A 16,494-nucleotide genomic window follows, 5' to 3' on the forward strand; every position below is an offset into this window, starting at 1 on the left:
CATGGGAGTGCCGTGAAAAGGTATAAATATGAAAAAGAATAAGAAAATAAATGTGGAAATATAAACAGGAATGAATGAAAGGATAAATAAGTAAATAATGTGGAAATATAAAGGGAAATAAATAAAACAATGAAAATATGCTTTTACCTATTGCTTTTGCTTTTTGTATTCAAAGGGCAGCGGTCTGTTTGCAGACTGCGAGAGGAGCGTAACTGCAAGTTGTCCAAATCACACAGAACCACACAAGATGTCAAAACAAGATAATGTCGGCAAGATGTCAGCTCTATGAAGACAACAGCAGCACGAGGACAAACATGACTGTTTTTAACTTGTTTCTGATTTCAAGAATAATTGCCACTACTGCACATTAACCCTAGAACTAAAGTTATAATCTGTAAATTTTCCACATTAAAATGTCTAAAAATGACTAGACCTGTGTTATATATTTTGAGTTTTGTACTTGCATTTTCCTAAATGTTTCTAGTAATTCAAACTGGGAGGAGCTTACGCTAATGGTGGTGAAAACAACAACTCCCATGATCCCATGGCATTTTATGACATCACCCAACATCTTTTGTTGTTGTTTTGATAGAGACCCCTAGAGCCAGAAGTTATACTGTGTGTTTCGTTCATCTTTATCAGTTGTGTCTTTATAAGACTTATAATAGAAAATGTTAATCCTGATTAGAGTCAGTCTGTTGACCATATCTTTTATTAATTTACAGTCACTCATTAGTATTTTAAGTTTCTTTTGATTATTAAACTGAATAGTTTTATTGAGACGAGGCTTTTATCCCTCAGATCCCAAGGTGCTTGTGAATCAACATCAGAGCTGCCTGAGTCGAGCGGTCACCTGCCAGCTGTTAGTTCAGCTCTTCTTCTACACAACACAGAGACTGTAACTGTCATCACCCTCAGTGTTATAAAGAGATTTAACGGGGCATTGTAAACTGTATATATAGATATTCAGGCGCAGACTGAACCCTGTTACATGAGCATGTTCTTCTTTTAAATACTGAAGTGACACTTTCCGACACTTTTCCGACATGTGAATGTGTGAATATCATCATCAAGAGAATCATGAAACTGCACAAATATTTCAACAGCTGCTGCAAGTTCCTGTCGGGACTAAACACACAAACTGCTACGAAACTAAAGCTGTGGAAAAGAAATGTAGAAGAAAAAGAGCCACGGACACAGATGCATTAACTGAAGCGTTTCTTCTGTTTAACACAGAACAGAACTGATACAGAAGAACAGTGAAGACCAGAACCAGACAAGAATCATCCTTCAACAGAAAACATACAGTGAACAATGAAGATTCAGTTTCAACAGAGACACTGACGAAGAACTAAAAACAGAGTACGACAGGCTCAGACAGGTGGGGTGGGGTGGGGGGGGTGAAGCAGTAAAAGGCTGAGTCTCGAAACCACAGCCGGACCGGGTGGTGGAACCTCAGGACGTTCAGCTGAAAACACAAGAAGAGACGGAGTTAACGAGTTTGTCTTAACCAACCAAAGACTCAGTGCAAACAACACAGGTGAGTGGACCTCCATCCAACAGGTGGTCCATCAACAGAGGTTTTTTGATTAATAAAATGTGTCATAACGAGAGAAAGGAGAGCCGATCTCCTGTTGGTGAACTGGACCTCAGTCTTCCAGGCTAATTATGTGATCAGCATTTGTCACTGCGTGAAACACGATAATCCAGCAAAACAGACTGATGTAAATGAGCTGTCATCATAATGGTACAGTATAAACTGTAGCGTGACAGACTGTACTCCTCCCTGTATGTTCCCATGTATTAACAACATTATCTGCAGGTATTCTGTCGCAGCAGTTACTCATCAGTACTTACATAGAGGTCATGTCATTGAGGGCGTGGTCCAGTTCCTCACTGATGGCTTTGTACTTGAGTTTCTGTGCATAGAGCTCATCTGGACAATGGACAAAATATATGCAATGTAAAATATATAACATATAGTTTATATAACATAGAGGCATATATGATGATAAAGACCAGAAAAATATAAATCCATGTAAATGTATCACAGTCCAACAGAACAGAGAGTTAAAGCTCCTCCAGTGTAAAGGTCTGTGTCCATGTGTAGTGTGATTATAGATCAGGTCTAGCTTCTATATTAATACTGTGAAAGTATCAAAGCCTCAGTCCACAGAGAAATGCACACAGCCTGTATTCAGAAACTGAGCCTTAAAACCAGCCGTCAGGACTTCTGGAACTTTGTGATGTCACAACAAAGCAGTCACCAAGCCCCGCCCACCTGGACCCACCATCCAAACCTTGCAGGATTTGGTTTCTCTGAGTGTTTTTACCTGAAATCTGCTTTATTTTTATTGGATCACTCAGAAAACAGTCAGCCAATCAGAAGAGAGGCTCAGAGCCTCCTCTCTTCTGATTGGCTCACCGACCTGTTGTTACTAGAGCTGCAGAGAGAAACCTGAGAGAGGAGATGTAAAACTACACTGAGATGGTTTTTATATCTTCTGATGGATCAAACACACAAGAAGAAGAAAACATGGAGCTTTAAACTCTGGTTCAACAGGTGGAGACATAGAGATCAGAATATAAGGTACGTCTGTCAGTACGATGCAATCCTGCGAGTTCACCTCCCTGACCAGGATCAACTTGTTTTTCATTTTCCTTCTCGTCACTTGTCACTTCTCTCTGAACCGATCCAAGTGTCAAAGCGTAAACCCTGACAGGTGATTAGTTGTGTGTCAGGTACAGGAGCACAATCAGACAAATCAGTGTCGTACCTTCCAGATCATCAATAGTCTTCTCCAGCTTGGCCACAGATCTCTCAGCAAACTCAGCTCTGGTCTCAGCCTGAGACGACACAAAATATAATGAACAGAATATGAAGAAGTGTGTAAATCTTTCTGCCAAAACATTATTTAAATTGAGTGTTTCCAGTTGTTAAAGGTCCCTCCCTCTCACCTCTTTCAGCTTGTCGGTCAGGATCTTGATCTCTTCCTCATACTTGTCCTCTTTTTGAGAGTACTGTGGCGAGACACAACATCCACATGTGACCGCATGTCAACTTCTCAAACTGAGACACATTTACATTGAAGTTCTGGTTAATGAACAGGAAATGAATCAGTGCAGCATCCTCACACCTCTGCAGAAATGTTCAATATGAATGTGACAGTGTGACAGTTCATGGTGGTGTGGTCCAGAGGTTAAAGGTTGGGCTTCACCACAGTTTTAGAGATGTAACATCAGGTGACTCATTCAGGCTAATTAGTGGATAATTAGTTCCTTTTTACAGTGAATGAGTTTCAATGCAGACTCAGTCTCCACAGCCTGTGTGGTCCAAGGCTGGAGCAGAACATCTGGTCGTACCTTCTCAGCCTGGGCCTCCAGAGACTTCAGGTTATTGGTGACGTTCTTCAGTTCCTCCTCCAGTTCAGCACATTTACTGGTTTAGTTTTATGTCAGAAGACGAAGGAGAGAACAGAGAAAACTGTGAACAGTGACTCCATACACACATAAGTGTGTTCATATTGACATGTACAAGGCAACATGCAGCGCACAAGTACCCATGATGCACTCAAACGGCCCCAACACGGAGTGTAAATGATGGACGCCTTTATAAATGAAGCAGAATCCTATTTTAGAACATGATCTACCTTCTAACAGAAGCTGCGAAAACCTCACATTTAAAACATGAATCTCATTTTTTATATATCTTTTTTAACTATATTTTTTCTATACAAATGTTTGTTATGAAATATCTTTGATTTTACTAGTGAGCGAAGCAGCCGGGCGACAACCGCCGTCACATGTTGTGATGGTCGTTTCTGTTGGTCGGTGCACAACGGCCGTGTTTGATTTGGTACGGCTCCACCCTGTCGAAATTCACATACTACATGAGAGTATACTGAGTACACAGAGTACTACATGAGAGTATACTGAGTACACAGAGTACTACATGAGAGTATACTGAGTACACAGAGTACTACATGAGAGTATACTGAGTACACAGAGTACTACATGTGAGTGTACTGACTGATGTATCTTTTAATTTATCCACTGCTGAGAAGGTGCACACTTCCACCAGCAGGAGGTGCTGCTGTGACAAAGGTTCCTGAGGAGCTTCCTGCTTTCACTCAGTTGGTCATGTTTGTGGACAGTTCTGATCTCGTCTACGAAGAAGAGGCTTGAGCCTGACAGTGTTCATGACCTCAGCAGATGATACAGGTACTCACGCCTCAGCCAGCTCCGCCCTCTCCTCCGTACGCTCCAGCTCTCCTTCTACAATCACCAGCTTACGAGCCACCTGGAGAAACGCATCGTACGACAGATGTTATTATCAGGGTTGACACGTCGCAGACCTGAGTCACTCCCTCCGCTCACGTCCGTCTCTCAGTGTGACGCTGCAGGAACTCACCTCCTCGTACTTGCGGTCGGCCTCCTCTGCGATGTGTTTCGCCTCCTTCAGCTGGATCTCCTGCAGCTCCATCTTCTCCTCATCCTTCAGAGCCCTGTTCTCAATCACCTTCATCCCTCTGCACACACAAACCATCATTTATTTCCTGCACATGATGTCCGTTAGCTAATTGTTCTGGTCCATCTGAAGCTATATATGATACAACAGTGAAGGTTTGTTAGTTTTACTCTTTTCATTTAAAGTTTTAGTCAAATTTAGTGATTTGATTTTTTGTCAGTTGTCTGTTTCAGTGATGCTGAGGTCAGAGATTCTTTAACTCGACTGTCCCAACATGACGCCGTGCACAGTGCGAGGCTTCCCTGAGGTACAGATCCCTCGTCTCATCAAGCACTGAACACAGGAAACAGGAAACAGGAAGACGTCACCTCTCGCTCTCGTCTGCAGCTTTCTCAGCCTCCTCCAGCTTCTGCAGAGCCGTCGCCAGTCTCTCCTGAGCTCGGTCCAGCTCCTCCTCCACCAGCTGGATACGTCTGTTCAGGGAAGCCACCTCTGCTTCAGCCTGAGCACAGATCAATCAATCAATCAATCAATCAATCAATCAATCAATCAATCAATCAATCAGTCTAACAGACTTCATTTTTATAGCACTTAAAATATTAAAACTCAGGACGTGTGTTGTGGTGAGTAAAACCAGAAATGAAAATGAAAGAGATTAAAAATCACATTAATGAAATTTAGACAAACTAGTAAAGATAAAATAATAAAATGAAGAGATGTTTGGAAGAGAATAAAACCAAAAATAAAAGTAGAAATAAAATAAATAAAAATAAATAACGGACTGATTCAGAGAAGCACAAACTCTCTTTTCCTGATTTTGTTTGTCAGTGCTAATGTAGCAGTTTGTTAAAAGGCTACGTGTCCCCGCGAACCTTTAGCTAATAAATGCGATCTTTTCTAACATTTATACTCTGTATATTGAGGTGATGCACCTTTCAGCCAGTAGGTGGTGCTCTGGTGCAGGTGTGCGGTTGCTAGAGGGATTTCAGCTTCTGGCTCTGTGCTGAAGTGAACGAGCTCTGGCCTGTTGAGGATGCTAACTTTGGTCCTGTCTCTACATCTACCCACAATTCAGTGCTCTGCAGCCCGTGTGCCGCTCGCTGCCGGTAACACTAACATCGATTACACCCTGACTCTGGAAGCAGTGTGGAAGACGCTGTTTCTTACAAACTGTAGCTGATGAGAAACATCATCAGTGTGTGTGTGTGTGTGTGTGACGCAGGATTGTGTTGATTTGAGTTGATAAACTGGAGTTTGAGGCGGCGCCCGCCCTGACACCATCTGCGCTTCACTGGTATTTTGTTCCCGGCGTTCTCTACAGACGGAACAATGCTGACAGCTGTTCCTTCTATATGTAGATGCTGAAATAAATTCTCCAGCAGTGACTCGGGTTAAGAGGCAGAAGAAGAAGAAACAGGCCGGAGTGTGTTTCTCTCTTTCCTCTGTGAGTGACGGTCAGCGAATATTTCCACATATGAAGTATAAGTACATGTAAAATAAAAACATAAATAAAAATAACATGAAACCTGTTAGAAATGGGAACAATTTCATATACTGATATATACAAGTATTTATGTTTATATTGTAGAACTCTGTTATATAAATATATATCCATATAACCAAGTAAATATCCTTATCATATAAATAATAGATATTTTTCTTTAAGTCGCTTCTTGAGACGTACTTTTATCTGAGACCTTTTCCTGGTTTGTGTTTTATTTCTTTGCTTTGAAATTCATTGATTTTATTGATTCTATATTTCTGTTGTTGTAAAGTACTTTGCTCTATAAATAACGATCAATATCATTATTATTATTATTATTATTATTATATAGGTGACGTGTATGGCAACATCACTCTTGATATGGGGACATATATGTTGTGTAATGTATTTTATTGTAAGTGAACTGTGACAACTATAAACTAAACTGAACACACTGATAAAATTCAGGAAGTCTCTCTCCCAAAGGGGGGGGGGGCTGACCTGGGAGGAATGGATGATGAACCTAAAATGGACTGGGACCATTGTTAAGCTCACAGTCAAGGTTGAGCGGCTGACATCATGGCCAAAATAGGGCTCTGAATCCCCCCGACAGCTGAGGAGTCCACGCCGGGCACGATGAGAATGGAATGTGAGGGAGAAGCAGTGAATCAGCCAGGGTTGGTTTACAGCGGTATTATCACAGCTTTTATCAGAGCCCGGGTCTCACACTGTCCGCCAGCAGCAGGAGGCTCCGGGCCCGGGGTATTCAGAGGCTCGCCATGTGCGGCAGGTCTTATAACTCACACCGAATGTATGTGCGGCGTTTGTATTCTGAGGGATGACTGTATCACTCACGTCAGCCGCCTTTTTATCGGCCACCTCCAGCTTCTCCTGAGCGTCCTTCAGGGCCTCCGAGTATTTATCCAGCTCGTCCTCCGTCCCCTTCAGCTTCTTCTGCATCTGCAGGAGCTCGTCTTCATGCTGGTGGAGGGAGAGATCAGACACCAGAGTTAACACATTCAGAGAATCTGCTTCACACGCCTCATAGTGATTTCAACAACTGTGTCCCAGTTCAGAGGCCGCATCCCTCTGATCTCATCCACCGCTGCTCCACTGAAGGCTCCCAACAACAGATGCAGCCTCTGTCAGTTACAGCCCAAAGCTGAGGAACACACGGCCTATAGATATGAGATATAATTATATATAGATATGAGATATCAGATATAAATATCTATATAGATATCAGACGTAGATATCTATAGATATCAGAGAGTATCTTTTAAAAGAAAGATAAAAACTTATTTCTTCACCTTAGCCTTTAACTAGCTCTGAAATTTTGCACTTTGCGCCACATTTATGTTCAGCACTTCTTTTAACTATCTCTTGATTTCATTATTTATTATCTTATTAATTATTCTATCTAATCTTAATGTTTTTCATTTTAGAGCGATGCTTCTAACATGTCTTTATGTCTTTTCATGTGAAGCAGCTCATTTCTTTGTGTTGCATTCACTTGTATGAAAGATGTAAATACAAATAAAGTTTATTATTACATCACTGCGGTGTGAGAGGACTGTCCTCTCCATAAGGTGGATCCTTCGTCGCCCAACATATCCCAAGATTCATTGCCCGCCGGAAATGAAAATAAAGAGAGAGTCTGAGCGTTACACAGATGTTCAGGTCTCTCCAGATGTTGGACTGTGCTCAAGTCAGCAGCTGCTTCCTCCTCATGGTCTCTGCTCTGATCGACGTCGTCAGCTGTGAGAACTGAGACAGGTGTGTGTCTTTACACATCAGGTCAGCTGAGTTTACCACAGGTGGACTCCAGTCAAGGTGTAGAAACATCTCAGAGACGATCCAGAGAAACGGAGGAAGCTGAGTCACAGTAAAGTGTCTGAATACTTTTGTCAATGCGATATTTCACTTTTTACCTTGAGTTCACAAATATTCAGTCATATTTCTTTTCTTTCTGTCATCTGACTTTACTATAGATATGTAATAATCATGGACTGGACATGCTCCAATCACAAGCTGTAAATATGTCATAATACTCCGCCTCCACCTCAACACTTTGTTCCTCTGCCTACAGTCACCTGACATCATCGAACTAGGACAGACCAATCAGAACCGCCCTCACACCTCAGCTCATCAGAGGACGTATTAATTATTCCTCTAAAATACGTTGGACATAAAAATACCTTGATCGTGTGACCTGAAGTCCACTCAGGGGTCGACCTGAAGCCGGTTTCACAGACAGACTCAGAACAAACAGTCAGACATTTAAACCGGACTATGGTGCAATGAATTCTGGGTAAATTAAGAATCAAGGAACTGCATCCAACCGCTCAGCTCCGTTTACCCTCAGCAGAAAATGTTTGTCTTTCAACAGTAACAAGGACGTTTAAATTCAGCAAAGAGAGAAACAATAAAAGAAAAATCTGAGTCTGAAACCACAAATTATGAGACATGTTGGTGCACAGGTTACCATGTCACCAAGGTAACACTGGTTAGGCCTGAGTTAGCCTCAAGGTAAGGTGTCTAATTTTTTTGTTTTAAGTCAGTCAGTCTTTATTTTTGTGAAACGGTCCGACTGACATCAGACATCAGGCCTGACATCTCTGTGAAACCGGCCCCTGGCCGAGGATTCGAGTTGGGCCAGGCTGAAATTGTTCTTAGTGTCTGGATCAGGTCTGTCACAGCAGGTCTCAGGTCGGTGTGTCAGTCTGTCTAAAGACAAGTGGACCGATGGATCCAAGTAGACTCCCTGACCCCGTCCACACCTGCATCAACGTGTGATCTGGATCAGGAAGTCCTGCACATCAATACCGACCGTCCTCCTGTAAGAAACGAGCCCACAGCTCGTCTGTGCAGCAGCTTATTATGACATCATAGTGAGGTTTTGTTGCTAGGCAACATCTAGTGGTCGTAGTAATGATGACAGGAGCGAAGGGAAAAGTGTCAGTGACATAGTATAAAGAGACAAAGTCCACTTCAGGAGGAGGAGTTGGACGGAGAGCGGTGTTCGATTCCCATATTGATTCTATCATCCATGACCGTTCGTTGTTATTGTTGTAACCATGACAACAAGGATCGTCTAACGTTGAGGAAGTACTTATTCTATTAACCCAAATCACAATCTTTTCCTAAACCTAACCAAGCCATGACCGTTACTATAGTAACCACGGCGACGAAGGTAGGTACGCCCCACTCGGTACAGTACGTGTGTTTATTAATGTAACCATGACAACCGAGGTCCGATTCGCTGCTTCAGGAGACGCTCTGGAGGGTCGTATCAGAGGGTTGAAACCAGCGACCTGAGTGGTTGTTGAGGTGCGATGGTTCAGATCTTCAGGTGTAAATCAGCCCAGAGAACTCAGCAGGTCCTCTGCCCGGTACAAACTACACGTCTTCAGTCTGGGGATCATCGGATAATCCATCGTTCATTTGTCATTTAAAAAGGAAAACAAACGTAATTCTGTTTTTTGTTTTAAAACCAAAAAAGAAAAAAACATTTTTGGTGTCAGAGTCAACAAATGAAAAAACGATCAAAAACAGTCCGTTTCCTTTTTGCTGATTCCTTTTATCATCATTTTGTTTTAAACCAAAAAAAAAACAATTTGATTTGATTTTTAATTCTAAAACAAAAAACAGGAAATGAAATCACATGGTCTCTTTGTTTTTTGTGTCCGAACAAAAAGACAGAAAACCAAATTCAAAAAAACGTTATGGAGACAGATGTGTATCACAGAAGATCACGATCATTAACTAACGAGTCGGTGTTCCACAGTAACGCAGTATTATCTACTGTAGAGTCCTCGGTTCACAGGTATTCAGGAAGTACTTACTGACAGCTCATTAATTATCAGGTCGTTCAGGTCCATTTTAATGGGTTATAATAAATGATTTAATATTACAACAGAATCAGAGGGGAACCTGACTTGACCCCAACAAAGCATCAGGTTTTGGGAGGGACGGGTTCAGTTTGTTGCTCAGGTTGCTGGGTTCAGGTTTGGTTGTATTGATTATTATTAAATGGATTTTATTGTATTAAATGTGAGTAGTTTTTCTCTCTGCTGCAGGATGACATCCGGTGGGAAGAGACATAAAAATATAACTCCAGTCTCTGGTTCTCACATTAGGCAGCGCAAGTTGGATTCAGTTGGTTCAGTTCTTTGTGACACAGATACAGACCAGGTCCAGGTCTTAGCTTTAGGTGTGAGGAGAAGCGTTTGTCAGACTGATCAGAGTGTCATCATCCAGAGTCTGAAGAAAACCTTCCAGAGGTGAGACGGCAGCATCCATTCACCCCGGTGTTAGACACCACCCCGCATTTATATCAGTCAGATTTCTGGCCACAGAAGAAATGAATACTGGGACAAATAATATTATAATTCTGTTGTTCTCTACTGAATCCCTTTGTCTCTCACCTGTTGGATGGGACTGTTGATGAAACACCTGTCTCACCGTGTGTTTGTAACCCACCTGCTTGCTTCGCTCTTCAGCTGCTTTCTTGTCTGCTTCAGCCTGTTCGGCCTGGTCCAGTGCGTTCTCCTTGTCCAACTTCAGCATAAGCATCTTCTTCTTGATGGCCTCCATTTTGGCTGAGGTTTAACGTGTCTTTGACGAGAGGGGAAGATGAACGGGTGCAGGAGAGACAGAGAGAGAGAGAGCCCGGCAAACTTGTGGAGACACGAAACTCTGACACAGATAGAGGCAGAGCATTTATATGACAGATGAGGAGACACTCCCACTCCTAAGCCTCTAAACCTGCCCACCCCACCACACCCTCCTCTGCCCCCACAGTCACAGCGCAAATGAAAAGTGAACCTGTAGGTTTCTACTATTAGAGACACAGTTCCTCAGATTTCTTCTATTTCATCTCCTGTCAGTTTGACTCTTACTTACTCAGTTTAACACAGTTTAACACAAATGAGTTTGACAAGAGCCTGAGTGAAGAAGACGTGACAAAGGAAAATGTTTTTGTCGTTTTCTGTCTGAGTCGCTGCTCAAACCAGACGAGGCTGGATGATGATCACAGATATTAAAGTTCCTGTCACTGTGACTCCAGAAACTTTCCAGGGCATTCGATTCCTCTAAATATCATCAGTCTTCAACTCTTTAAATAAGCATGTTGTTACAGGTTTCCATATTTAATTCTGCTTTTTGTTATGGCCACACTGCAGTTCAGCAACAGCTGCTGCTGCCAGTAAGTGACTCCTGTCCCTCTGACACCATTTAATTTACAGTGTCAGACATTAAAGCACCGTAACTGTTAATGCCTGTTAATAGGGGAGGGTAATATGAATCACATCATGTGTGTTACACTGGAGAAGATTCATGTAGTTCAGAATGTCATCTCACCGATGGATCCATTTAGTAGATGCTCTGGAGTCTTTCAATCATATCACCTGATCCTCATCATCAGGTCTGTCAAGTCCTTAAAATAAAGAAAATGCATGTGATTGGTGCATTGATGCCATCATTTTGAAATCATATGAAAACACATGAAATACAAATCAGATGCAACAGGACTGAGAGAGCTTTAACACACTTTAGTACGCTATTAATATATGATATATAAATACAATAGATGTGTCAGGGATTGTTTTAAATCTTAATAATTCATAAAGTACATCAAGTCTCTGCTCCAGTGTGTCGCACAGATACTGTAGGTAAATGTAATTAGCAGTAGTTAACTATCTAGCTTGTAAATAAACTTTACTTTCTTACCGTCAGAGTTTCTGAATCAGACTGTGTTAAGTACAGATGAACGCTAACGTTAGCTAGTTTCTCACTTTAGCTTTAAGTTACAGTTTAGCTAGTTTTTAACTAACGTTAGCTATCCTTTCATTTCCAATGTTGTCTTGTCATTTCATGACCAATATAAAATATCTAATATGATGACATAAATAAAGAGTAAATATTTATTATTTCATATTAATAGTCTTTGGTGTGTCTGTGGTCCTTTAGTTAGTCTTTTATCGTTTTGATATCAGCTTCTATAATAGTCACCTCCTTTGTTTTCACTCCAGAATTTATCCATTCAGATCCAAGCATGTATAGTGAGGCCCTAACATTAAACCTTGAGGGATGGCACCTTTGATGAGGGCAGGGGATAAACAGTTCCCTGTTCTAACTGGAAAGGTTTTGTCTCTCAGGTAAGATGAAAACCATTTCAACTCCGGGCCCTGTATACCGACTCCCCCCTCCAGGTGTTTTAAAAGAATGACATGGTCAACTGTGTCAAAAGCTGCTCTGAGATCAAGCTGAGCTAAAATGGCAGAAGAATCTGAGTTTTGGCCCACGGGCCGCCGGTTGCCGACCACTGGTCTAAAGGGATATGCTTGAATTCATGGCTAAAACCAACCTAAAGTCGATTTTCTACGAGCTGTCTTAACGATGGGGTGAGGGGTTGGGAGATAGAACACAATACAAACTGACACTGGGTAAGAATGTCTGTCCTGTAACCCTATTCCATCACCTGGCCTCCAGTGCCTATAATTGGATTTCTCCTGGGATGGATGGGGTACCGCGCCAGCGGGGTGATCATGTCAGTTATTCCCCTCTCTAGGCCCCAGTCGGGTTATTAATAAACATCTTTTGGCTGACATTGTCTAGAGGATTAGAATAAGATTGTGTGTCTGCAGCTATGCACACAAATACACAGGCAGACAAAAAGGAAGGACCAGGATCACTGCTGAAGTTTGTGACTGTTGAACATGTCAAGTTTAACTCTGGAAAACACATTTGTTTGTCGCAAACAAACAGATGAGAAGTTTGATATCAGTGTGAGTGTCTGCAGGTTGATGTGTTGGACAGTGACTTTTTGTGTTACAGGGTCTGAGTGTGTTCATACTGGCTCACCAGCAGCCTGATGGTGCATTTGTGACCCTTGTGAGATGTCTTCTGTCTAAATGAACTCACCTGAGCTGGTCAGGTGTGTGGTAACAGCAGGTTTATTCCTCATCAGCATTAACCTGCATTTATGACAGAACAATAGAGTAGAAGGGTCATCTCTTGTGGACACACTGCGTATGCTCTGTCTTGTGGCAAAACCTCCGTCACTTTTAGGATAACCACAATATTAACATCCCCAAAAATCTACATTCTGCACAATACAACTATATAGTGATCATATAGTGGGTTTTAATTTGTGTAAAAAAAAAAAAGAAAAAAAAAGAAATCAAATGACACAGGACAGAAATTGTCCCTATTCCGAATCCACAAAGAAACAGCACAAAAATATAAAATAATGTCACAAAACAATACAATAAAAATAATACAAAATATGAACAGATGTATAATCATAAATATTTCTCAAAGCAGTTACCTTTTTGTTTTTTTCATTCTATAACCATATGACTTTATTATATTATAAAACACAAAATATTACCACACTGTGTAGAGCAACTGTAACATACCTGCATTTATGACAACAATAGAGTAGAAGGGTCATCTCTTGTGGCCACACTGCGCATGCTCTGTCTGAAAAGACAGCGTCACGTTAACGTTAGCTAGCTTAACTGGAGGGATATTTACCGGCAATAAAACACACTTAAAAAATATAGTTAACTTAATAAAACCATGGCGAATTTGAGTATAAAACAAATGATATTCAAACCGACCAAGCCAGCTCAATGTTTATGTACTTTTTAAACTTATAAACATTATTTTGTCCAAAGCCATTTAGAGACTCATTAGCTCGCGGCAAATCCCCGTCGCTTTGAGGATTACCCACAATCCTTTGCCATTACTCCTTTGCTTCATGCAGCTGCAGATTTACGACAGTAGGTGGCATGGATGTTTGTTTTTGTTGTGTTTTTTGTAACCTCTATTGAAGTAAAACCACAGGGTAAAATGTTCCATCAGTGGAAGAGCAAGAGTACAGCGTCACAGTAGAAGTACTTCCTGTAGTTACAGTGTCAAAGAAGATATAGATATAGATGTATATCACACGGTGACAGTTGGAGGCCACTGTGCTCAGGCCTTTCGATCAAAATTTAAAACTCATCTTTTATGTCCACATACCTGCTGCTTTCATCCTTGTGGTGCGTTCATGAACCTAAGTGAGTTACAGTTTTTCTCAGTCACTTTGATCCAATTCTCACGTCAGAAGCGTCATCCTCACAGCTCTTCATGCAGTTCTCAGATCAGTTGTACAGTTGAACAGTCACCAGAACTTCAAGATTCAGACTCCTAATGTTTTGATATTTTGATAAAAACCGAACTGACTTTATAAAAAGAGAAAAATATAAGAGTAAGAAAGACATGTTCAGATATAACATTGTACTACAGGTACATCCATATCATTTAGGAAAAATGACTATATTCTGTTTCAACATTTTATTAGTGTTAACTGTGCTGTGAACAGCAGATTACTGTCCTGTCACTTTACAACACTGAATGGAAATGTATATACAAGCCTATGGACAGAAGAGCTTTAGATTTAGAACATGCTCACTCCAAAAAATAACTATAATGAAAATTGTTTGGCATTTGATGCAAATAGTTGATTTTTACATGTTTTAACTACATGATATTGGCAATGCAGAAAAAAAAAGAGACCTAGGTCTCTGGGCTGTGGGAGGAAACACACAGACACACAGAGAGATCCCAGCAGAGTCCCAACCAGATCCAGAACCAGAACCACTGCACCGCCCTGACTCTTCCACCTTTCAATCTCTCTGTGCACGTCACGGAGTGGTCACATGTCATCAGTCTTCTGTCTCAGCTGAGAGATAAAGTCTTTGAACACATCAACACGACACATTCTTTATTACAACTTTTATTTATTTTACATTCAGTCCACATGAATGACAAAAGGTTGTGCAAAAGTACAGTCCCTGTTTCAGTGCAGGCCTTACACTGACCTGCTGCATCTGCTGAACACATCACACCGCTCACACCATCTCATACATGTCATCATTATGTGGCTCTGATGCCGAAAATACATTCATGTCAGAGCAGGACACGTCCAGTCAGGTCAGTTCACAGGCCACACCAACATCAAACCACCAAACTCCACTGTAAAGATAGATAGATAGATAGATAGATAGATAGATAGATAGATAGATAGATAGATCTGACATTCAATGGATAAAAACACAATAAAGCTGAAAGCGTGTTTGTGTTGCAGCTGTCAGAGAGGTTCACAGATTTTGAAGTCCGGTTGAAAAACATGCAAAACCCCAAAAACCAAAACTGATTGACTGTAGAAATGTGAAGCCCCTGTAAATCTGCTATTGCTTCTGAGATGCTGGACGTGCTGCGTGAGGACACGCGTCCACTCATGGTCGTTCAGAGGAAGATACAGAAACAGAAACACAATCTAATCTCGTCTAGTTCAGAGTCAACTTCAGGTGAGAACGACGTCTCACTCCTCCTGTGTCCCGTCACTCATCAGGACGGTGAGGTCTGATGTCCGACGCTGCCCTCTAGTGGCCGTGTGAGCTGTGGCTCTGTGGTCCTCTGCACTTCAGTGAGTGTTCATGTCTCTCAGCCTGTTCTCTGCTCGTGATGAGTTCACTGGTCCATTTATCAACACAGATGAAGAAGTTGACATTTGAGAAATGCTGTATTATCATTTTATAACTATCATTAATGTCCAAACAGAGAATTATGGCCTGACTTCAGCAGACGATCATCACTGGACATAGAGAATAATATCACATTTTTAACACTGTCAACATAAATGTTAAAGATTATTAAGATCTTATTAATAATTTTGAGAAATGCATTCCCTATAATATTACTGAACAGGATAAAATCATGTTGTGTGTCATTGAGTACAGTAGACCTGCGTGCTTCTACCTGTAGATCTACTGGCTGTGATTACTTATTGATCGCTATGTAGAAGATGAATGAGAGCTGAAGTGAGTCATGCATTGGTTCCAGCAGCTGGGTGTGTTGTTATTCAACTTCTCTCTTTACACATACAGGAAGCGTGTCCACTTTATTCAGCTGAGATCACATTTCTGTAACAGTCATTTCTAATGGGTTTGGAAGGCACTGACCTCTGACCTCTGACCTCTGAGCTGGTTTTAGGTGAGGTGAGCTGATCAGAAAACAGCAGACAGCTGGAGGCCTTTCAATCGTTCAAGTGGAAACTAAAATGTTCATTTCTGCTCCACACGTCAAAGCTGCTAATGAAGCCCCCCCTCCCACAGAGGAGCCTGACTGACCCCCCCATGGACAGAGACCTGGAGACAGGGAGTCTGGTGGAGTCTTAGCCCCCCCCCCAGGCCTAAATCCTGAACCCTCACAGGCTTAACTGACGTCACCTGGTCAGTGATTTAGTGCGAGGGCTCAAAACAGAATAAAGAGGAACGGGATAGCACTTTGTGACATGTCACGTTACCATGACGACGCCGAAACATGTTGCTTGTTTGTGGCTTTTGATTTTTTTATTTACTACGTTTGTAAACAAAATAATAATGTTGGGTCACATTCATCATCAATCATCACAAGAGCCTTCAGGACTTTCAGAATAAAATCAGCCTTCCAGTCAGGACTTTCAGAATAAAATCAGCCTTCTGGTCAGGAT

At 41.5% G+C, this 16,494-nt stretch overlaps 1 protein-coding gene across 1 annotated transcript; it reads right to left on the reverse strand.

Annotated features, from left to right (window-relative positions):
* Positions 1-1,440: 1,440 nt before the first annotated feature.
* LOC111230506 (tropomyosin alpha-3 chain) lies at positions 1,441-10,547 on the reverse strand. Its single transcript, XM_022757259.1, has 10 exons — positions 10,434-10,547; positions 6,807-6,932; positions 4,837-4,970; positions 4,412-4,529; positions 4,230-4,300; positions 3,364-3,439; positions 2,959-3,021; positions 2,778-2,847; positions 1,858-1,936; positions 1,441-1,468 (listed from the first exon to the last, which is right to left on the reverse strand). Exons 1-10 carry the CDS (start codon positions 10,545-10,547, stop codon positions 1,465-1,467), a joined length of 855 nt encoding a protein of 284 aa, XP_022612980.1. The 3' UTR covers positions 1,441-1,464.
* Between the last annotated feature and the right edge of the window lie 5,947 nt (positions 10,548-16,494).

Source organism: Seriola dumerili, unplaced genomic scaffold (genome assembly GCF_002260705.1).
Source record: "Seriola dumerili isolate Sdu_G_001 unplaced genomic scaffold, Sdu_1.0 BDQW01000273.1, whole genome shotgun sequence".
Classification (NCBI taxonomy): domain Eukaryota; kingdom Metazoa; phylum Chordata; class Actinopteri; order Carangiformes; family Carangidae; genus Seriola; species Seriola dumerili.